General features: G+C 47.2%; 1 protein-coding gene across 2 annotated transcripts; it reads right to left on the reverse strand.

Moving 5' to 3' along the window:
* Nucleotides 1-1,371: 1,371 nt before the first annotated feature.
* On the reverse strand, nucleotides 1,372-22,973 carry OTX2 (orthodenticle homeobox 2). 2 transcript variants are annotated; one of them, XM_083446922.1, is made up of 5 exons: nucleotides 22,735-22,973; nucleotides 22,503-22,599; nucleotides 13,923-14,172; nucleotides 12,241-12,392; nucleotides 1,372-3,420 (listed from the first exon to the last, which is right to left on the reverse strand). In XM_083446922.1, the coding sequence occupies exons 3-5, from the start codon at nucleotides 14,017-14,019 to the stop codon at nucleotides 2,800-2,802; spliced, it is 870 nt and encodes a 289-aa protein (XP_083303048.1). In that variant the 5' UTR covers nucleotides 14,020-14,172; nucleotides 22,503-22,599; nucleotides 22,735-22,973; the 3' UTR covers nucleotides 1,372-2,799. The 2 variants fall into 2 exon arrangements, with proteins under 2 accessions (XP_083303048.1, XP_083303047.1); XM_083446921.1 differs by having other exon boundaries at nucleotides 13,923-14,175.
* Between the last annotated feature and the right edge of the window lie 583 nt (nucleotides 22,974-23,556).

The following is a 23,556-nucleotide window of genomic DNA, read 5'->3' on the forward strand; positions in this document are numbered from 1 at the left end:
ATTAATAATAATGGATTGAAAGAGATCAGGCTGTCTAAACTCATGTTAACTTGGAAGCCAGTTTTTTAAAAAATAAAAAATAAAAAAATCCACGGGAACTCTGCCTCGTGTGAACTCATTTAGGAACAGCGCATCACGCCACTTGGCCCTTTCTGTGGATTTTCTCTTTTCTTTCTTTCTTTCTTTCTCTCTCTCTCCTCTTTTTGAAGGCATTAAAATGAGCTAACTCTTTAAATGTATTATATATCCCAGCGCAATCCGCAGCCCATAATAGAAGCTAACCTGTTCGGATTTCATCCTATTCATTCGCTGCCCTCCCTGCTTAGCAGCTCATTTGCCGTTTAATAAAAATCAAAATAAAAGATCAAAACTCGGCATTGATTCCATCGCCATCACTTTGCCCTCTTAATAAATTGCACTGGGCGTCCACCCCGGAAACAGGACGCAGATGAAAGATGGCGAGAAGATCGCGGTCCTTAGGGTGGAGGTGGGGGACATTTTTGAAGGGTTCTCTCTCTCCCCCCCCCCGGTCTTTTTTAAGCAAACAAGAAAGGAAAGCTGGAAACTCGTTGAAACTTAATTTAAATGAGAAACCCGGGAAGACAATTTCTCAGCCCTGAAGAGGAAACGATTTTCCTAGCAGTTTTGGGGGGGGGGGAGGCGGGGAGCGGCGGTGGGGAGCGCTCGAGGGTCTTTTGTGTCCAGCTGTAGAAATCATAGCTTTCAAAAACTTTTCCCAAACTCCTTTGTCCGGACATCACTTCTGCGTGACTGGTTCTCCTGTTCCGAGTACATCCTATCCCTTCTTAGAAAGTTTATAGGAGCTGCTCAAACACTCTTTTCGCCCCCCCTCCCCTCCCCAGGATCTCTCCCCCCGCTCCTTTATCTCCCCTCCTCTCCCTTTCAACCCCCTAAATTAATCTACAAAAAAGTCCCACTCGCACATACACCGCAGCTTTCTACTCTGCCCTAACAAATATCACCCCACCGCAAAAAAAGACGTTTACAGAAGTCCAGTTCAGTTTCGAACCTAACCACAAAAAAATACCCAATAGCCCCGAATCAAAGATCTGGCTCCGGGCTCCGGTGCGGAGAGATCAGTTTGTTGGTTTGGCAACCCACAAATGTTCCCAAAACGAATCACAGGGAGCTTATCTGAATATTTTATATATATATATATATATATATATATATATATATATATATATATATATATATATATATAATTTCCTGGCATTACAGCCTAGCAAGATATACCCTGAGCTACCTAACCCATCACCCAATTCTCTCCCTTCCTGGATGGCCTCCTCTCCTCCCAAAAAAGTGAATCCAGATTTCAAAAAGTGCCTTTGCAAGGAAACCGGAAGACACGACCATTGCTTGTGCTAGAACCATTTTAATATAATTATACATATCTGCCAAATCCAGAAAAGAAAAGGTTTATGCATATATTTCTCTTTTTTTTTTCTTCAATTGCACATCTGCAAGCATTAAAAACAACAATGAATTTCTCCTTTTGGAAATTCAAGGTCAGAGCAATTGACCAATGTCTTAAATATTTGTCTCCTTACCCCCCCCTCCCCCAACAGTAAGCTATTGTTAAGCAGATGAATTTTAAAGTCCTTCTGTATTTTTGATCTATTGACAGGGTTTGTTTTCCAAATCTCGGGGTTCATTCATTCATTCAGAGACAGTTTGTTGTAAAAAGGTTTTTTGTTTTGTTTTTTTTTCAGTGCAGTTTACCTCTGGTGAAAGGCAATTTTTTAAAAAAAAAGAGAGAGAGAAAGGAAGAAAGAATGAAAAGAGAGAGAGAAAGAGAAGTGGTCATATGTAATTCACTTGCTCAAATTTCACTGTTAATTATAACCTATTTAAAATCACAGCAGAACCCCCTGCTGGCACGGGGTCTATGGTTGCATACAATACAGGAGATCACAGTTTTAAAGTCTAGCACAGATTAAAAACCACATATGTACCATTTATATAAGACACACACTGATTGTCTCTTAAAAACTACATATTGACTCCTTATGGACATTATTCTTATTTTTCCCCCCTCTTAAATAAAGTAGTGCAGCTAAGACAATCAGACTCACAACCCCACATTGCTCTGAACCGAGTTCTTTCTTTGTGTTGTTTCTTGGATTCTCCTGTGGCCAACTTTGCCAAATGCTGGCTCGGAAGCAATTAAAGGAGCTCGAGAGAGAGAGATATAGACATTGTCCATTTTTTTTTGTTTTTTTTAAAAAATGTTTTGAACCAAAGGGTTGGATGACAAACTGGGGAGGAGGAGAGAGGAAGGGGTGTCTTTTCTTCCCCATACACACAAAAAAAGAAAGAAAAAAGAAAAAATCTAGACATTTTCCTTTAAAAAAACAAACCACACACACACAACCAATCCAGCCCACCCCACGGAAAACTTGGCCCATAGTTGGAAAGATCTTCCATCCCATTCAGACAAAGGAACTCAACAAATAGGCTAAAACTATTAAGAACATAGTGGGCTGTGAGTCTGCCCCCATAAGGTGTCCTTTCTTCTTCTCTTCCTTTCCAGAGCTTCTGAGCGAGAGATTAAATCGGCAGAATAGATCACGGCACACTGTCTTTCTTGTCTTTTAAGTTGTTTATTTACTTGCGTCCTGCTCACGTTTCTCTTTTAATTTAAAACCAAAAGACCTGACTACAAGTTGGAATGTTCAACCTGCCATGGGCACTGTCTCGTCTGTCCTGACAACATCTTCATGATCCTTATTGTTATCAATCGTCATCATCGAGCGCAAAAGGGTTCCTAACAGGTCTTCACAAAACCTGGAACTTCCAGGAGGACGTCTGGTCTTTATAATCCAAGCAGTCAGCATTGAAGTTTAGCTTCCAGGAGGCTGTTTGGTCCTTATAATCCAAGCAATCGGTGGTCGAGTTAAACCCCAAACTTGAAGCCCCATAGCCCTGGGTGGAGAGTGAAGCCGGAGACTGGTTGAGATGGCTGGCAACGGCATTGGTGCCCATGGGGCTAAGGGCAGCCCCCGGTCCGGGTAGCTGGTGGTGCATAGGGGTTAGATAAGATCCACAGTCCATCCCTCCAAAATAGGAGGTTGAGCCAGCATACCCTTGGCTGTAGCCAGAAGCCTGAGTGTAGGTCATAGGGTAAGACCTCTGCATGCATGAAGAAGAGGTGGACAGGGGGTCAGAGAGTGGGGAGATGGAGGCAGGGCTCCAGATGGACACTGGGGCACTGCTGCTGGAGATGGTAGGGACCGAGGTGCTGGTTGGAGGCGTGAACTGCCCACTGGTCCCGCTCTCTGAACTCACTTCTCGGGCTGGAGAGCTCTTCTTCTTCGCAGGCCTCACTTTGTTCTGGCCCCCATTCTGCTGCTGCTGCTGCTGTTGGCGACACTTGGCGCGCCGGTTTTTGAACCACACCTGGAAAACCAATAGGGAAAAGCGGGAACAGAAGAAGAACGCTCGTTAGTCATGTAAATCGCAGCAAAGTTGTACACGACAATGGCTCTGATTTCAAGCTAGAAGGTAGAATTTAAGGGCAGGAGGAATTCCACGGATAAAGGCCACCGCTCTGCTCAAATCTCTTTTTTCCTTCCTTCAAAATTCCTTGTGTGCTTTCTTCAAGCAGGTCAAGAGTCAACGCTGGCTCACCACAACGCAGTGCGTGGTTTGAACGGCAGGTTTCAGGGAGCAAGGAGCATATTTGTTTCAAAACTTTGCTTTTCATGACAACTCTAATCCTATATCTGATCAGCTTTGCTCATTGAATGGAAAGATTACCTTTAGCATACCTTGGACTCCCCAAAGCACAGCAGGCTCTGGTGAGAGGCAGACAACACCTACAATTCAACTCGACGAATAGCCTGCCTTAATATTTTTTGGGTGAACTTTTCAGTTAGTCTTCCCAATTTCTTTGCTCCCATCAAAATTCCTTGGGTATTTTTTTGTTTTTACCTAAGAAGGATATTCATTCATTCATTCAGCTGGAGGATAGCTGAATATGGTGATAGCTCTGATGGTGCTGTGGCATCATGGAAGCAAAGGCAACACATGTCTAGCTTGAAGGCTTCTCAGCCTGCAATTGGAGATTCTTTGATGGTTTATCACCTGTGACTGGTCAATGGGAGCCAAGAGCTGCAGTTTGAGTCAAGGTGACCAAGGTTGATGATCATGAGTTGTGAGCCCTCAGCAGCCAGATATGATTTGACTGTTCCATTGTACTCTCCCCCTTCTCTCAGCTTCCTCATATTTGAGACTCCCCGATTACTGGTTTTCTGTACCGGGCAAGAGAGGCTCCACAGCCTTAATACAGCAAGGGATCCTCACCAACGCTTGTATCTCAGACCACGAAAAGGAATGTAAGAGTTGGAACCTCCTATATGGCACCAGCTTGACCTCAGGGATTCCAACCAGTGATTTCACATGTAGAACTAAGCAAACCCAATTGCTTAAGAAGGCCACTTTGGGGAAAGGGTGGGTGGGTGGGGGAGAGAAGAGAAGCCCCTCCCAAGCCCGTGAGCTTGCCAGCTTAGGGTACCCAAAGGACCTCCACTTAAGTCCTATTGAAGTCAAGCCCTTAATTAAAAAGAACAGGGTATTAGAAAGGGAGGGGGGTTTTAACAATTAAGGGAGCAATTGGGTGGGAGGGAAGCAAGCTTGTTCTTTTAAATGAGCTGCGTATTCTTTCCTCTTCCAGCCCACCTACAGGATCAGGTCTTTGAATGGGGAGCAGTCAGCTAGGAAGCGGAGTAACCCTCTCCCCGCTTCCCCTTCAGAGTCACAGTAGGGTTGGACTGACATTAAAGGCCTCCATCCGAGGCGCATGCAAGGGAAAGCATTCTCCAGTGGAATCAATGGGATTGGCTTTCAAGCAGCCTGGTTTCAAATGGGGCGTGTGCTTGTGTGTGTGTGCCAGTTCCAGCTTTTCCTCCCTTGAACACAACACCCTTGCACCATCCAAGAGGCGCAGTCCTCTGAAAGGCCACCCTGAGTCTCCATGATGTTCTTGGACTCCCCGACTTCCCAAGGCTAGGTCATGACTTTCTACCGCCCAAAGTTATGCGATGGAGGCTAGGTTTGCGCAGGGTAGCTGTGAGTGGTTGGACAGGATTGTACCATTTTAGACGATGGGGGGAGGGGTGCTCTTTTTAAAGGTACCCCAAGTTAATAGAACTTACTGCAAAGAGGATAGTTTACATAGGGAAAACTTCAGGGAAGTTTTTAATGTGTGATATTTTAGTGTGTTTTTGGTCTTTGTTGGAAGCTGCCCAGAGTGGCTGGGGAAACCCAGCCAGATGGGTGGGGTACAAATAATAAATTATTATTATTATTATTATTATTATTATTAGTGATGGGCAGTGGAGTAACCCATTATTTGATGTAAGAATTCTAACACTTCCCCCTATATAATGAGAAGCACTCTCTCTCTCTCTCTCTCTCTCTCTCTCTCTCTCTCTCTCTCTCACACACACACACACACACACACACACACACAAACTTCCTTCTTTCCCTCCCCAGTTAATTCCACCCTTCATCGTAACCTGATTAAAGGGTGGTCACGAGGTATAACTCCACATCACTAACAGCCATTAACACACCCGCCCCAGCAAATAAAAAAATTCAGAACTCAGCTTCGTATATAACGTTCCTCCATCTGTCCTTCCCAGTCCTAGGCCAGTATTAGGCCAGCTCAAAAGGCCTAGTGGAATGCTTTTAAAGGTAAAGGTAAAGGTAAAGGGTCCTTGACAGTTTACCTAGCTCCAAAAGCTAACCCCTGTGGGTACCTGCCTAGGTTCAGTGGGAAAAATATTCCACAGCCAGGGTGTCCTATTCATTGTAAGTTGCAGAGTCGCAGATTTTGTTTAGTAATGGCAGAACCAAAAGGGTTCTATGGTAGAATCCAAATCATAGGCAAGATGGTTCAACACAACCACTGTTTCATGCTGCCATTTGGGTACCTGGGGGAAGAGGGATGCTTCTGCCTGACGCCTAAGATATGTAACAAAGGCGTCAGAAGAGCCTTGCTGAGAAGAGCATTCCACAAATGGGGAGCCACCACAGAAAAGGCCCAATTTCGTATTCCCACCCTCCAGGCCTCTCACAGAGGAAGCACACAAAGCAGGGCCTCAGGTGATGATCACAGGGTCTGGGTCGGTTCATGGTACCCCAGGTCACTGCCCACCAGCTGCTTCACAGTGGTTTCTGCTTGTTTTAATTTTGAATACTAAAAGTTTTGCTTATCAGGAAAAAGAGGAGGAGGAAGGGGGGGAAGAGAGGAAGGAAAGAAGAAGCAGCCGAGGAATGTGTTATATCCTTTCTGCTTTTTCCTCTTCTAAATATTGCTTTTGAATAGCAAAGTAAATGTTGCTTCTTAATATTGTTCTGGGCTGCAAGCATTTTAAATGTTTGGCATCATTGCCTACTGAGGCACTGCTGCTTTTTAAAAATGAAATAAATTTGGTGGCGCATAATCATGCTAAGATCGCTTTACTCTTTGTGTGATTTACCGTATTTTTTGCTCTATAAGACTCACTTTTTCCCTTCTAAAAAGGAGAAATGTCTGTGCGTCTTATGGAGCGAATGCAGGCTGCGCAGCTATCCCAGAAGCCAGAACAGCAAGAGGGATTGCTGTTTTCACTGCACAGCGATCCCTCTTGATGTTCTGGCTTCTGAGATTCAGAATATTTTTTTTCTTATTTTCCTCCTCTAAAAACTAGGCGCGTCTTGTGGTCTGGTGCATCTTATAGAGCGAAAAATATGGTACATTGTTGTCCACACTGATCAGTTCTAAATAGAAAACCCCAAAATAAATAAGTCCTACTAATGCTGCAAATGTTACGCAGATTTGTCTTTAAAGAAAGCTGCCACATCCCATTAACTACTTCCTTATCTCTTTGATTGCTCAGCCACCTAATACAAAAATAGCATCTAGGCAAAAATACACAGAATGAAAAGCGTGCTGATCTGTTGTCAACCGTTCGGAGCAGATGATACTCCACAGCCACTAGACCACAGTGGCTTCAGAGCTACAGTACTAAGGAGAGATGCCTATCTGCTTGGCCACCTCACTCCCCAAATTTCTCACTAAGGGCTCATCCTCTCTCTCTCCCCCCCCCCACTTTCTCCCAGGAAACCCGAACTTCAGAGCTGAATTAGAATAAATGGCAATTTATTCCGCAGAGTGCCGTCTGTTCTGATCTAGTGCTAAAAAACAGAAGTGTAGACAAGCCCTGGATCGCTCTTTGCTGCTTCATCTATGAGAGAGCATTGAAGAGAAGGCTCCTCTGTTGCAAGAGATCGCCTCTCTTAGCAGTCGGAAAGCCTTGAGAGTTTCCACCAAGTGGAACTTCCGCAAGGCATGGAGAACAGCCATTTGCAGAAAGGAGCTGCCCTCTGCAGTCAGTAGAAACTGCAGATGGTGGGGGAAGACTTCTACAGGTTATGTCTGTATCATGTTGTGGGTGGCAAGCACGCGTTTCGAAGGCAATGTGTTTTACGAACACGTGTGCCAAAAAGCTGTCATGGCTCCTAGCTCTCCGTCTCAGGTGCCATGAGGTTTGATGCGCTATAATGTGAAAAGACCCCCAAGTCTGGCTAATCCCAGTGAGGACTAGTGGCCTCTTCATATTAATTACCATATTTTTTCGCTCTATAAGACGCACCAGACCACAAGACGGACCTAGTTTTTGAAGGAGGAAAACAAGGAAAAAAATATTCCGAATCTCAGAAGCCAGAACAGCAAGAGGGATCGTTGCGCAGTGAAAGCAGCAATCCCTCTTGCTGTTCCGGCTTCTGGGATAGCTGCGCAGCCTGCATTCACTCCATAAGACGCACACACATTTCCCCTTACTTTTTAGGAGGGGAAAAGTGAGTCTTATAGAGCAAAAGATATGGTAAACCTTTGGCACATTATTTAAAAATGTAAAACAGAATTGCAGCATGCACGTCACTCATACAGGCAGAGTTGTTGGAAAGCTACAACTAGCTGCAGTTTCGGTTGGAGGTCACATGTGTGAAAGCGAAGCGGCCATCAAATATATTCCAAGAAATATATTTTGAAAAGGTCAACCTGATGCCCTCCAGTTGTGTTGGACGACAATTCCCATCAATGATGTGCTGGCTGGGGCTGATGGGAGTTGTAGCTCAAAACATTTGGAGGGCACCGGCTTACGAAGGCTGGAATAGGTGTTAAAAATGAAAGCATGAATAAAGGTAACTGATTCCTCTACCTCCCAGTATGGGCAGATTTCTACTACAAACATATTGTTTATACACCTGTTTAACGTGATAGTTAACTGTGTTTAATAAGGATACTAAGGGTCCTTTTTCAGGCATATCTGTATTCCAGTTCCCAGGCTTTCCCAGAGAGAGCGAAAGGCTATTAAACCAGTTTAAGTCTATGGTGTAAATTCGCCTTGCTGATTCCTGTTGCTTAGAATACACTATTAGTGAGAGAGGTGATGTCATCAAGTGTCTCTTAGGGATAAAAGCACATATCTTTTGCCATGTCTACCACACACCGTTTCTTGCAAACATCTAGGCAGCTCAGCCCATAACTACTGAAAAGCAAGCTTCACTGAACTAAGTGGTCTTTGCTTCAAAATTCAGAGCCCTTTCAAAGGGTAAAAATGTATACACGAAAGTCACAGGAAACTTGTATCTAAATTGAGTCAAGTTATGATCCAGGGGCTTGGAGACGGCTGGTGTTTGGGAGGAGGGATTTTTGGGGGGGTGTATGTGTCCTTACAGCCCTCTCTCTATATATTGCACATATACCCTATGCACGACACCGCAGACAAAAATGCATCTTCAAAGCATGCATACAGAAAGTGAGCGCACATGCGATCGGCTTGCCAGATTTTGAAAAGCAAAAAAGAGGAGGCTATGACGACTCTCATTTTACATACCCCCTACTATATGTGGGCTATAGAAGCTGTGATATATTTCTGAGCAGGGCAGGAGAAGAGAAGTGGAAAGCAGATCTTCAGTCACCAGTTATGTCTATGTCTCATCCAGAAAGTAGCGCCGTAAGCATTTTGGCAAATTTGAAAAATCCACCCGGACAGACATTTTATCCCCGAAAGAGAGGACTTGTCCTGGATAAAGAGGACACATGGCAACCCCAGCTATAGTAACACTACACTGTGATCTGCATTTGGACTTAAATTTCTTCTTCATATAACATTTCATTATGTGTAAATCATTTTTGCATTTACGGTCAACTGCAGGGAGAAAGCTTTCCTCCGTTGCAGAGTTTGCATTTCTCCCAGGACAGCTTCCAAATTTCCAAAAGACACCTGCCACATAGTTCAGCTTTGTGGTCAGACTACCACGGATCCATTTTTGCACCTATTGCATCCAGCGGCAGACACACTCCCCTGTAGCCAATGACAAAACAGCCCACCCCCCAATTTAGTTTTAATAGAGCTGGATTTCACCTGGTTTCAATCAACCCTGTGAAGTGGACAGTGGAGGGAGATCTTTTCTGCTCTCTCTCTCTCTCTCTCTAAAGACGGTTCTGGAATCTGGTGTGAACTCAAAGCGGAATACATAACGTGTGTAGTTATTTGGGGTGGAAGCCAATAATTTAGCATTAGGGTCTCCTTCTTTTATTTGACGGAACAGATACAGAGGCCTGTCACCTCAAGGACCAACGGGTTGAGGGACTAAAGGCAATTGGGCTCAATTCTGATCAAAAACAGCTGGCGAGGCCAACTAGAGAGTCGAGGGCATGTGTTGCAGCAGCCACCTGGGCCCAGTCCGTACCTGGGTGGGAGAACTACCTGGGAACCACTCGCTCCATGATGGAAGAAAGGAGCGGCATAACCATAAGATGAAAATAAAATATAGAAAGCCACAGAGGGCCTGGGAATTGCCTCCCCCATCCGCTCAGTGTAATCCAGCATTTATCACTCTATGATTTAAACATCTTTGCCAGCCTATTTGGTGTTAAATACCACCTGTGGACCATCTTTAGACGGTTTTCCTTTAAAGTATAGCATGCCATGAATTTGAAGTTGTTTGTCCATAGATGTTCCCATAAGTTTAAATCAATATTGTGTTCCCTAGCCCAACTAAATCATGGATGACTTGACCAACTCCTCCTTCATTTCCTATCCAATAATAGTTTGTACATTTCAGAAAGAATTTTAACCTTGCAACCTGATAACTGTGATCTCTGGTCTGCAAACCCCTCCCCCCCCCCGCCATCTCCGAAGCAGTGGCGTAGCGTGGGTTGTCAGCACCCGGGGCAAGGCAAGTAATTTGCACCCCCTAACCCGTGGATTTGCGCCCCCTAACCCTAACCCCCAGATGTTGCGCCCAGTGCGGACGGCCCCCCCTGCACCCCCACGCTACGCCACTGCTCCGAAGGACCTGCATGTCCCACTGCCCAGAGCACATGGTGGCAGAAGTGGACCACCAGATTTAGTACTGAGTGCCCTGGACATGGCCAGCCCAAGAAATTTTGGACCTCAAAGCAAAGGACCAAAGCATGGATCTCCCTTCAGCACCTGCAATGGGACAGCAGTCTCCAAGGTACCAACAGACTGTATGGAACACACAGCTCTGTCCAACAGAAGGAAATGACCCTGATTCAGGCATAGGCAAACTCGGCCCTCCAGATGTTTTGGGACTACAACTCCCATCATCCCTAGCTAACAGGACCAGCGGCCAGGGATGATGGGAATTGTAGTCTCAAAACATCAGGAGGGCCGAGTTTGCCTATGCCTGCCCTGATCCCTAGGGCATAGGAGGAACAGCCAGGAGGCTGCTCTCGCTGCCCCAAGCCCACCAGAACCTGCTACCTGTAGCAGTTGCCTCTCCTTGTCTCATGGTAGGGCCAGCCCCTGGCTCTGGACAGAGAGCGCAGAACCAACCCTGGCTCCTGCTTCAACAACAAGTTCATCTATAGGTTATATACATTTGCAGTCATTCGCAAATTACTCCAACCCACTACTCCTTTCAATACGTGCAGAAATCATCCTAGATTTAAACTCTTTATTTTTATAATGTAGTGTCTTAAGAAGTGGGAATAAAACCAGGAGCTTGGGGGGCGGGCGGGGGGGGGGAAGCATGCTAGGTTTGTGCTTTCAAGGTCTACATTTCAGGGGCATCATTGGGGGAGACTTGATGGGTGCCCCTCCCCACCCTGTTTCAGGAGTTAGCTGGATTAATGACTACTTAGCTCCCCTCTCTTATAATCAATTAAATGCGTGAGTTTTCTTTTTCTAAAAATAGGCAGGTTACAAAACGTGAATGAGTAACCCTGCTGTCAGTTGTATGAGGTTTGGGAAAGCAATCAAAAATTCCAAAATTTATTTATTTTTTGTTGCTGTATTTTAACTTTTATATCCTGCTTTTCCTTCGTTGTGGAACACAAGGTGGCATCTTGATGTGGTTCCCAGGCAAGCACTGACCAGCCCCAGATCTTATTAATAACAGCAAAGCAAAACAGTGACCGCGTGTGCCTTCAGATTGTGTGTATATCTGCTTAAAGCCTTGCTGGGACTCTTCCACCTCACCCTCCTGGAAATCAGACACGGCACCCTGGTACATCAAACTCGAGCCATCGTGAAGACCCACACAACCCACACAAGCTCTTCTGAATGGTAACCACATGTCCTACTGCACAGGACTGTTGTGAGTGAGGAGGTAGACACAGGATGAGAGACGAAGGCCTATCAAATTTATCTCTCTCCTATTCAAACCTCTTGACCGCTGCCCACCACATTAATCTGAAATGGGTGTGTGTGTCCACTGTTTAATCTGCCTTCACTTTTTTGGTGGGGGTGTTACACTGGAAGCAAGGACTATTGGGGATGGTCTGCAACCAAGTGGTACCGCATCTGATCTATATGCCCCAGGTTCAGGCATCCCCAGGGAGGGCTGGGAGTGTCTCCTGCCTGAAACCTTGGAGAGCTGCTGCCAGTCCGTGTAGACAATATGGAGCTAGATGGACCAGTGGTCTGATTCAGTATAAGACGACATCCTATGCTTCCTCGCTTTGTTCTATGCATACCTCTGGGGTGCTAAAGAAGGGGAACATTGTCTACTGCACTGACCGGTGGAGGCAGTTGCAGGCAGGAGTCTCTCTCCCCCTGGAGATGCCGGGATTTGAACCTGAGACTTCTCACAAGCAAGGCAGATGCTCTACCTCTGAGCTACGGCCCTTCAGACAGGGAGAGCCCTAACCCCACAAGCAGCAGTACCGCCGCCGCCGCCACCACCTTCTCGGCTTACCTGGACTCTGGACTCGGGGAGATTGATTTTGAGCGCAACCTCCTCTCGCATGAAGATGTCCGGGTAGCGGGTCTTGGCGAAGAGGGCCTCCAGGACGTCCAGCTGCGCCCGGGTGAAAGTGGTGCGCTCCCTCCGCTGCTTCCGAGGGGTGGCTGGGGAAAGAAAAGGACGGCAGGGCTTCAGGGGAAGAAGCTAGCGAGACCGCCACCACCACCAGCACGCCACCCGACTGGCAAACTCGCCTCGTGCGGGTGCCCATCCACAAGACCGTTAAGACGGAGGCTTTGGGCAATCCCGAGGCCAAACACGTTTCCCACGTGAACGAGTCCCCAACCGGAACGCCAGGAGGCTTCTTCTAGAGTAAACACAACGCTCGCGGCAGGGCTCCGATAGCACGTCTACTCAGGGGTAAGCTCCAGGGAATTCACTAGGATTTCCTAACAAGGAAGGGCGCCTAGGACCGCATCATGCCGTCGCGATCCTTACGCATGTCCCCCTGGCTTTCCAGAGGAGGCGCTCGGCTTCCTCCAGATCTGCGCGCACAGAGAGAAGGAAACTACGTTCCCCGGGGTGGGTGAGAATCCTTGGAGAAAAGTAGGGACTCCCCTCTGCTTAATAGGATCGGGCTGCGCGGCCAACCCGGGGAGAAAAAGCCCTACTCAAGGGAACGGGACTTACTCCCGTGTAAACATGCCCGGGAGGTGGGGTTCTAGCACAAGTCTAACCTTAACTCCTAAGTTCCTGTTAAGTGGGCCTGGTGAACAGAGGAGGTGCGCGTCTCATACTCAGAAGTATGTCCTGTTGAGTTTAATGAGATTTACTCCCAGGTAAGTGTGTACGGGATTGCACCCTGATTTCTGCAGACCCGAGGAGCCTCAATGAGCGACGCCGAGCGCCTTACTCATAAGTAAGCCGCGCGGATTTCAGTGGAGCCCAAAGCAGTCTTGGAGCGAAGGAAAGGGGGGGAAATCCCAGCAATCATTGGAATCAGGGCAACCTCCGGCCTTGCGCTAGAGCTCAGAACTTAGGCTACGATCCTCCCGCCCCGAGAGTAAACAAACTTGAACACAAGACGGGACTCGCATTTGGAGGAAGCCCGCTTGCATTCGGGATGAGAGGCATTCGCGGATGACGGATCCTATCATCGCGGCTACAGATTCTCTTAAGCCCTTCTCTACCCGAAACAAGCCCTCAGCCCTTCTCCATCCAAACAGAAGACCCCCACCCCGCGCAGGGTCACCATCTCCAGGTCCGTAAGTTTGGAGCCCCCTTCCTCCCCAAGCAAGCTGTCAGAATCAAAATTAAAAACATAAATAAAATAAATCCCTGATAAGTCTCCGGGGACGCGCCGTCCAGGAAACCCGCAAAGTTACGCAAAAGTTGCCGCACCTAGGGGAAATGGAATGCTAATTTTGGGGAGATGGGATGGAGAGAGTGGGGCGAATCTCCTTTGGTCTTTTTCTTAGAGCGCTTAAACATATGTGCCGTCGGAAGTCATTTTGGACGCCTGGAAAGTACCCATCGAAGATTGCAGGCAGCCACAACTCCAGAATCTAGCCGGAATCCCCCCGCCCAAAGTACCCCTCTCGAAACTCCGACATGCTCTCCAGAATTTCTCTCCATCATTCCCTGGCCCGATTCCTTGAATGGAAGCCCCCGGTTTGGTTTGGTCTTTTGCTTACCTGGGTACCCGACGGACGGATGTAGAAGATCCATCCCGGAGGTGGTGAGGCTGAGCCCGTTGACAGCGTAAGGTGGTTGCTTAAGATAAGACATCATGCTAAAGTTGGGGCGGGGTGGAGGAAAGATGGCCAAAATTCCGGGGTGGGGATGGGAAGAGGGGACCGGATCCTCCTCTCCCGCCTTCTGGGTTTTCTTCAGGAGCTTGGCGGGCGGAAGAAGTCCTCGGAAGGAAGACTGGAGCTCCCGGGTCTACTGGTTTTCAAAAAGAGGGGGGAAGAGGGGAGAAGGAAAGAGAGAACGAAATAAATAAATAAAAAGAAAGAGTGAAAGAGATGAAGGGGGCTGCTAGCGCGGGGAGGAAAGAAAAGGTCCCTTTAAGGATCTCTTTCAAAATGGATTGAGAGGAGGCGCCGTCGATGAGAACTGCCTGCAAAACAGCCAGATGCGCACTGTGGGCGCATCCCTCGGCGTGGCTGCCCAGCGGTCCTCCCCCCCCCCCCCCCCGCGCAAAAGTTACAGTGCATATATACAGTAATTGCCTCCTTCTTTAGGAACACCCCCTACACACACCACACACACGCACACAAACTCATGGCTACACCGGATTGCTATCCGGGGGGGGGGGGGCATTCGCCTGCGTTTCCCCGGTCTTAGCAAGTAGTTCATTGTCTCCGACCAAACTTGATTGGGGCCCATTTCGCAGACACAAAGAACTCCTTGGCTAAATAAATAAGGCCGCTAACAAAGCCTCTCTCCAGCCCCCAGCCCCCACCCCTTCCACGTTTTCCTCGACGACAAAAGAGCGTATCTGTTGTCCGGACCCCCACCTCCCCCCCCCCACAAGCTTTTTAATTACCCCGGATTTTGCAATTGCAAGGGAAGAAGCAACCCCCCCCCCAAAAAAAAAGTTTAGAATTAAAATGCCCACTTTAGAGAAGATCTAAGCTGGGGTTGAAAAGCGGGGGGGGGGGACGCCTCCCCTGCACCACCAGCCCCTCTATCATTGCATGCCTGAAGTGATTTCTTTCAGCAATTTCCCCCTAATTAGCACTTGGGCTAATTAGATTTAGAGGCAAAAAGAAAGAAAGAAAAAAAAGACCCCCAGTTTTCGAAGACCTTTGGAAATACTGGGAGTGGGGGGGAGCTTGTTGCAAGCTAAACAAACAAGTAATTAACTTTTGCAAGAAGTGGGAAAATCTTTTTCTTTTCTTCCCCCTCCGGTTATCTTTGGCGAAGGGGGTTACCTTAATTGGGAGGATTAGAACCTGTGTGTGAGAAGCAGGAAATCAGAGATCCCTCTTCCCAATTTCGGTTTGGAGACCAATCCACAAAGATAAGGGAACTTGCACCGTTGCATTGTCCGTTCCTCCCCCCACCCCCATTCTCTCCCCGCCCTCCAGCGGCCTTTCGGAGGTGTGTGTGTTTATTCGTTTTAACACCTATTTGGATGTCAGCCGCCCTTTGAACCGCCCTCCCCGCAAAGTCCGATTGATTCCGTCCCCCCGCCGCTAAAGCGTCTCAGTATTCCGAAAGGTGATGCTAACCATTCCTGACAGATCCAGTCCTTGAGCACTTGAAGGAAGGAGATCGGTGACTGCAAGGATCTAATGAGCTCGAAATTTGAGGAGGAGGAGGAGGAGGAGGAGGAGGAGGAGGAGGCTGGACCGGTTGCCCCCCCCTCCCGCTCCCCGCTTGTCCATGAAATAAAGAATTTTGTGGACAGCTTGCTGTTTATAAATCGTTCTGATCCCATTTCTGTATTTTCGTTTCTCCGCGTGGAGGAAAGGCGAGGTTATTTCATTCTCACCTGCACAGCCTGCGAGGTTAGGCGGAGAGAGTTGAATTTTGAACTCAGATCTCCCCAAATTATCACCACAATCTCTCCCCCCCCCCAAGTTTAGCAGACTTGATGAACTTGCTTCAACCCTTCCCAAGACAAACTTATAAAAACCGCTTCCGTTACTGGGAGTTTACAGCCACCCTAAATTGTTCCCACTTTGACAGGGGGTCCAGATTGCAAATGGAAATCCTACTTCGTTTCTGTCCCCCCCCCCCGTCCGCTCCGAGCTATGTAGGCCAGCCATAAAGAACGTTTACTCGGGAGCAAAAGCCCTTTGACCTCAATGACATTGATCTCCAAGTTAAGCGTGACTAGAATAGCAGGCGTTTACGCCTAAGATGAGTTTAATGCATTTCGTAAAACTTCCTTGGAAGGGAAAGTTACATTCCTTACCTCCGCCCGAAGTTTACGGGACTTACTTCGGAGTAAGGATGCAGAGGCTTGGACTGCGCATCTGTTCGAGTCTGCCACCTTCCTTACAGCCCCGATCCATTTATACAGAGGCAATTCCTTCCCAGGCGAATGACTCGCAAAAGCCTCATTAGAATCAAACGAAACCCCCGCGAGGAACTAGATAATGACGCCATCTCTGGGAAAGCGAAGCCTGGAACTTAGGCCGGTGACGTCACGAAACGCACGCACACCCACACACACCCAGGCGACAGAATCAACGCCCCAACCTGCGCGTCGTTCTGAACATGCACCGGACCCGAGTCCACGCGTGTTTATTCCAACGGACGCGGGCCCATACAGACGACCACAAAAACCCCAAAGGAAATTCTCTCTGGGGGAACGTGCACGTCCGTATGCTCCAGCCCACAAGCAAAGGGGTCTTTTGCGGCAACTGCACACCAGGCGCGTGAGGCGCTAAAATGGTTTCCCGCATCCACGCTGTGGCGGGGCTGATTCTCACGTAGGGAGGGCAAGATATCGCAGCCTTACTTGGAAGGAATGCGCTCCAATATCCAAGGAAGGTTCTTCAGAAATCCTGGCGCAACGTGGTCCTCCACACACAGTCCTGTGGCTAGGAGTCCCCATTCATCCACCAGAGGTTTCATCAGGTTAAACGCGTGAGGGACCCATTCAGTGGACCAACTCTGCACTGGAGAACCCAGGCTGGAGGGGAACCGTCGATTAAGTAATTGCCTCCCCGCCCCCTCAAGTTTCATTAATGGAGGAGATGTTAAGCAATTCGCTCAAATTTAAAGTGAAAAAGATCGCAGCGAGCCCTGACAGAAGTATTAATTGGAAGCTCAGGTCTCAGGGAGCCAGGATGCGGCTTAGAGTCCTGCAGGAATATCTCTATATAGGGAAATGCATAGCATCCGATCGCCTGCGGTGTATTAATTTTACCAGAAACTATGAAGCTAGTATAGGCAAACTGTTAGCCCGTTAAAAAAAAAAATCCAAAAGCCATATTAGACACTGCTTTGTGATATTTTGGTCGACCTAATAAAGGCATTAGCCTCTAATGTGGATTTAAAAATATATACCTAAACATAAAGGAAGACGCCCATTTTCTTTTTGTCTTAAGAATTAAAAATGAGAGAGATAGAGGATAAATGGCAATTGTTTCTAAATATATATGGGCCAAGCCAGCTAAAACTAAGAGTCCTCCAATCAGTGGGAAAGAATTCGGCAGGCGTTTAAGTTTCCCCACTGAAATCAAAAGGGCAAGTTTTTGGGCGGGGGAGAAAGTTCCCAGCTTAATTTTGCAACAATTTTGCCTGGCTTAGCAAGTGCATTTGCCTTAATAGGCATTTTACAAATTCTACTTCTGTTATTCAGAATCTCCACAATGCCCAATGGAGATATCTGAGCTTACTAAGGAGTCCAATCCCATACTTGTTATAAAATCTAAATTCATTTGAAAGTTATTATTTATAAGTAAGGAAAATGTCTTTAGGGTGGTAAAGTGCTTGTAAAATCAACTTCTCCCCCCTTTTTAAAATTAAACAGATAGAATTATATAATTCTTTTTTTAAAAAAAAACAATACTTGAGAAAGTTAAGGTATTTAACGCTGATCTCCAAAGAACATTAGAACATATATATAGGACACCTGCGCTGTTCATTTATTTTATAGCTATCCAGATCCATTTAAGTCAATCTCAGTTTTACAATTAATTTCAGTGATTTAACACCTTAGTACACATGCCCGGGAGTAAACCCTACTGAACGGAGTAAAGCTCTGAGTAAACATGCCCAGAGATCGGGGTGCAATATTTTATTATTATTACTGTATTATTATTAACGACAGTCAGCCAGCGGCAGCTCAGCTTGTGTCAGCTACACGCGTTTATTACAGCGCCCAGGATCAGCTCAAAGGAAGCGCGTTGAAGCCGCTTTAATCGCTACTAATTATCGGCGCAATCCTCTCAGTGTTTACTCGGAAATATGTCCCACCCAGTCCAACTGGGTTTACTCCCTTGTAAGTGCGTCTTAGGGTTGCAGTTTAAGGCTGAGATTCTGTGCACACTTGACAAGGAACACAGCAGGACTTACTTCTGAGTAAGCATGGATACGTTTGCGCTGCAATCCTAGCCGCGCTTGCTCGGGAGTAAGCCCCGTTGAACTAGGTGGGGCTAACTTCTGAGTAATTATGCATCGGGTGGAGATCCCCTTTGGGTCCTTCGGGTCCGCCGCTCCCCAAACCCAATACTTTTTTTTAACCAAAGGCTAGTTAGAGAGATATATACAAGATAAGTTTTGAAGTGCCCATCATGTTGCGTCGCTATTTTTTTTTAAAGTCAGATCCTGTTTTCACTGCCTCCAAACTCTCCTCAAGTTTCCTTTAGAAACAGCATGCAAACCTTCTAGCTCTGGACCCGATCCAGCCCCCAGTCAAGCGTGTTGAAGCACCATTTATTTCACCGGGGGAGGGGAGAGAACCACGTGCTCCAGAAATCCACTAGATTTCACCTAAAGAAGTGATTTCCTTTTAAAGAGGAATCCTTTCCTCTGGTAACCAGACACGCGCATACATTTTCCCCACGGAGTGGAAACAAGACACTTGCTTTTGCGCGCCGAGGCTGCGACCCCAAGTACACCTTACTCTCGAGCAAGCCTCCTTGACGCCCATGATTCTTACTTCTGAGTAATCACCCTTCGGCTGGCGCGGCTAAAACTAATGGAGACGAAGAGACGCTCTCAGTTTTGCAAAGCTTTCGGGAGGGAAAACTTTTCCCTCGCCTTCCCTACCTGATCCGAAGTCAAGCCCGTTTAAGCAAAGGGCGAGTGAGCTCGCTTGTCTGGCCTTGTCCACTGACGACGTGGATCTAACGGCTGTTCTGTGCAATCTGTCGCTTCAGCCTCTCCCTCTCCAGACCCCCCCTCTCCAGACCCCCACCCTCAAGGACCCCATGTACCAGTTGCTCTGTCCCTGCTCAATTATAATTACCCCGTCCAAGAATTAATTATAATAAATGTTTTCTTGATAAACTAACGAGATAATCCGGGCGGCACACGTTCCTTAATTACGGGACGCCTGCAACAGCTCTCAGGATCATTTGGGTTGATTAATTTTCTGCATGGTGACGATGAAAGAAAACATTATATAGACTGGCAGAGGGGCGAGCCGAGAGCGCACCAGGGCCGTAAGCAGTTGGAGACCCCGCGTTCCACTCCATGCTTCTTTGCAGACACAAATACTTCCCAGAAGGAAAACAACAACAAAACAAAAAACAGCATATGAATGCAAAGTCCTCTCTCGCCCCTCCCCCACTTCTCTTCACTCCTTTCACAAATGCATACACCGATCTTTTTCTCAAAACCGAATTTCAACCGCGCGAATATTCCTAACCCTGGGCCTTCCCATAGTTCTGGATTCCGCGCAACCACTTTCCTGGGGTGGGGAGGAAGAGGAGGAAGGCGTCAGATGTTCCCTACCTCCCCCCAAAAATTGTTTGGGGACTTCGAAAGCCCTTCGGGCTGAAAATCTGGGAAGCCCCAGGCGGGAAGGTGGGCGCCCTGACCTACACAGAGCGTTGTTCCGAATTAGTCAATTCGGTTTTTCTCCAGGGCGTTCCTCCTATTTGCTAAAGGAGGCTTATTTCGGCGTAGGCTGCAAAGCTCTGTTTATCCACTTTCTTGGGAGTAAACTCCACTGAACTCCGAGCGAGAAGATGCACATCTTAGATCCTTCGGTCCTCAAACAATCCCAAGATCCGTTTGTTGATGGGAACAGAGGAAACGTGGATCGAACCCGAAAGTGGGTCTCTCTGCTCGCTTAACTAGGACGTGGGTTTCGGAGGACGTGGCTGACCCACGCTCTCACAACGAGAGGAAGTCCCATTGCTTTTACCTCCGAGTAAACGTGAGTAGGCTCGGCCTCCCTCGGGCCCTTTGCATTAGGACTTAAAACACCACCCAAGATTTGGAAAGTCGAATCCCACTAGGGCGCAGAAGGCGCGGGCCACGATCCCAAACGCCTCTCATGCTCTCCCTGCAATAAGAACCAAGCTGAAATGGGCGGGCTCTCCGGGGAATGATGCTTAGAACCGTGGTAGTTTCCAATAGGATATACTGCTTTTTTAAAAAAGTTGAAGCACCTAAGAGCACAGAGAATATTTTATTTTTCCTTTACAAAAGAGAGAAGTTTATCTGCCCAATCCATGTATTTATATTCAACCTTATAGCTGTGCCAATGAACGCGAGAATTCACAAGGCAAACCGATTATAATAAATAAGCTTTCACTGAAGGTAAACATATACGACTCCGATATTTTTGCATAGATGCATGAGTCCGACTCCACACATCCAACACAAGCCTGAGATACTTTCTAGCCCAATCCTCTGGACGCTGACTCAGAAGGAAGCCCAACTGAATTCAGTGGGAGTTACTCCCAGGGAAGCGCGCATTGGGATTGCAAACCCAAGACTTACGTGGAAGCAACGGAGCTGCGCGCTTAAGAGCGTGTTTACTTTAAAATATAAAACACAAATAAGCCTTCGGGCAACAAAAATATTTTGCCCATTCCATACTCTAAAGTTCCTACTTTTTTAATTAAAAAGGAGGAGGAGGAACTATCTCCCTGCTCACACGTTCAGGAGCTACTTCTAGGAAAACATTTAGACCTATTCGGTGATTTTTTAAAGGAAATGCTGGATCGCCTGCCTGTGTCTCAAAAGCGCGTTACGCGCGCGTGTATTGCTTGGAGACAAATGGTAGGCCCAGGCAAAGCAGGACAGGAGGCGCCCGCAATCCTTCGCGCGTTTACTCCGCCGCAGCGCCTTCCCAGCCCCACACAAGGGAGACGATCCCCGGGACTCCACCCCAACGACGCCAAGGGGGGTTCCTTCTAAGCAAACCAAATTGGATCCGGGTGAGATGAGGAACGGTTGCCTGACGCTCCCCAGGAGAAAGAATCTGGGTCCGTTATCACGAGCGCTTTCTCAGGGTTAAACCAGGCGCAGCGAAGGGTGTTGTTGGTTTTTTTTTGCACAAGCACAAGCGAAATCAAAACGGCTTTTCTGGTCCGCATGGAATATCTTTCCCCACCCACCATAAGACAGAGAAAGTCAGGCTTATGGGGTCTCCATTTTTCCCATGCGCGCCTTGTCTTGCCTGCTTCAGAGTGTTGTGCGACCCCAAAGCTTGCTACCTTAGCAACACCCGTGGCCCATGAAACCAACGAAGGCACGAAAGATAAAACGGGGAGGGGGGAGTTTCTCCACCACGTTGGTTCCTACCTGGCCAGCCCCCACCTCTCTGAACTTTACCCGCCCCCTCCCCAACTACCCCTTTCTAGCTCAACTCTCTCCCATTTTAACCCAACTCTCCATTCTTAGAGTCTCCTTCGCGCGTTTCGAAGACCCAGCGCCGAGTTTGCCAAACGACCCCCGCTCCTCCCCGACTAGCGATCGGAGTCTCAGGGAGAAACCGACTCCTCAGTAACCCGGGAGCCGGGTGGATTTAATTCCCAAAGAAAGGAAGAAAAATAAATATTGGATTCACAACATGCCAGCTAAGCCGCAAACTTTACAGCGAAACCGTTTTCGCACCCCACCCCTTACTCCGGAGGGACGGTGGTGGCAAATCTATTTTGTGTACACTGACTGTGAGAGAAGCCTATTGAATTCAGGGGGATTTACTTCTGGGTAAACAAGGGCAGCATTGGTTTGAGGCGTGAGTAAACCTAAGTGCTTGCTGAGAAGTTGCCTTTGGATTAACTGTCCGCCCCGCGCCCCCCCCCCCGAAAAACCCCCGCTTTATATCTCTTGAATTTTCATTCGGAATGAAAATTCTGGTTTACTTTTTTTTCTTTCCACCGCCCCCGAGAAAAGAAAAGCAATTAACCCAGAAGGCCCAGGCAGAGCCGAAGAGGCTTAAAAAAGAAAACAAAAATAGAATAAACACGATGTGCTCGTTTCAAGTCGTTCTGCAAAACGGAATCGAAATAATAAGGTGACATTTTAACGACTTTTTAGGAAAACAAACAAAATATCTCTAGAACTCTATAGCCGAGATACGTTTGGTACTGTTGTTATTCCAGGGAAAAGACCCAACCGCTTCTTTAAAAAACCGAACGAACATATACACAAGCCCTTTTCTCTAAGGAAGGATAAAAGTCCCATTAAATTAAAATGCAACTTACTTTTTTTAAGCTTCGAGGTTTTAAAAGGGAGGAAACTCTTAACGTTCCTGTTAAAGCGTTCTTTTAAAATGAAATTAACAAGATATAAAACATCGATCCTTTTTTTTTAAAAAAAGGTAACAGATAGATTGATTTCTCACTTACCTTAAAGCTTCAAGAAAATCTTCACGTTTTAAAAAAAGCAGGGGCAAAACAACGCGGCCGAGTTATCCGAGTTCGTCAAAGCCAGAGTTTGTTCTTCCTACAAAAGAGACCACAAGGAAGAGCGTTAGACACCTTCCGCCTTCTTCAAGAAGTAAAAAAAGCTGTATTTTAAATTTAGTTATTATTGTGATTATTAGGGGGAAGGAAGGGGAGGGTTTGCAAAATATGCTACCTGATTCTTAAACAATATTTTTTTTTAGAAAAAAAATTAAAAAGCACCCCCAAGCACCCCCACAACCCCCCCTCTGGACAGTGGAGGGGCGTCGTGGCAGGTTGCGCTGGAGTAAGATTTGACTTTTTGAATAATGGTGGCGGAACGCTGGAAGGGCTCGCGCGCTCTCTCTCTCTCTCGCTCTCTCTCTCTTTCTCTCTCTCTCTCTCCCTCGTTCCCTCTCCCGGGTTGGTTTGCTGCGAAAGCGCCTGTCGGGCAACTTTTTTGACGCGGGCTCTCCAACCAATGGCAAGCAGGGAATGATTGACACATCTAAGCCAGAGGGAAGAGAATAAAAACAGACAACAGGGGGAAGAGGAAAAACAGGGCAGCGTCGCCAGGGGGGCAATCAGACAACAAATAGCAGCTACTTTTAAAAAAGACACACACACACACACAAAATATATGTGTGTGTGTGTCATATATATATATGAGAAATGCTACCCCCCCCCCCCATTCTAAAACACACATGCACATATTCTGGTCAAAGGACCTTGCAGTTCCCAGGGTGGGCGAGCCAGGCTCGAGTTACCCTATTGCTATGGGGCAGAGAAAGGGAAGAAGAAAATGGAAGGGAAGGGGGGGGGCGAGGGAGATGGGGACGATTAGCACCTCGGTAATGTAAGTAAATATCGGAAAGTGAGGTGTGTGGGAAGGAATCTAGCAGGCAGAAGAAAGTGCAACATCGAAAACCACCCAAATAATCGTATCGGTTTATTCGCATGCATTTGTTTATTCTTTGTGAACCGCCTTGGGGCCTTTTGGGGGGAAAGGCGGCATACA

This window comes from Podarcis tiliguerta (genome assembly GCF_965153285.1).
Source record: "Podarcis tiliguerta genome assembly, chromosome: 1".
Classification (NCBI taxonomy): domain Eukaryota; kingdom Metazoa; phylum Chordata; class Lepidosauria; order Squamata; family Lacertidae; genus Podarcis; species Podarcis tiliguerta.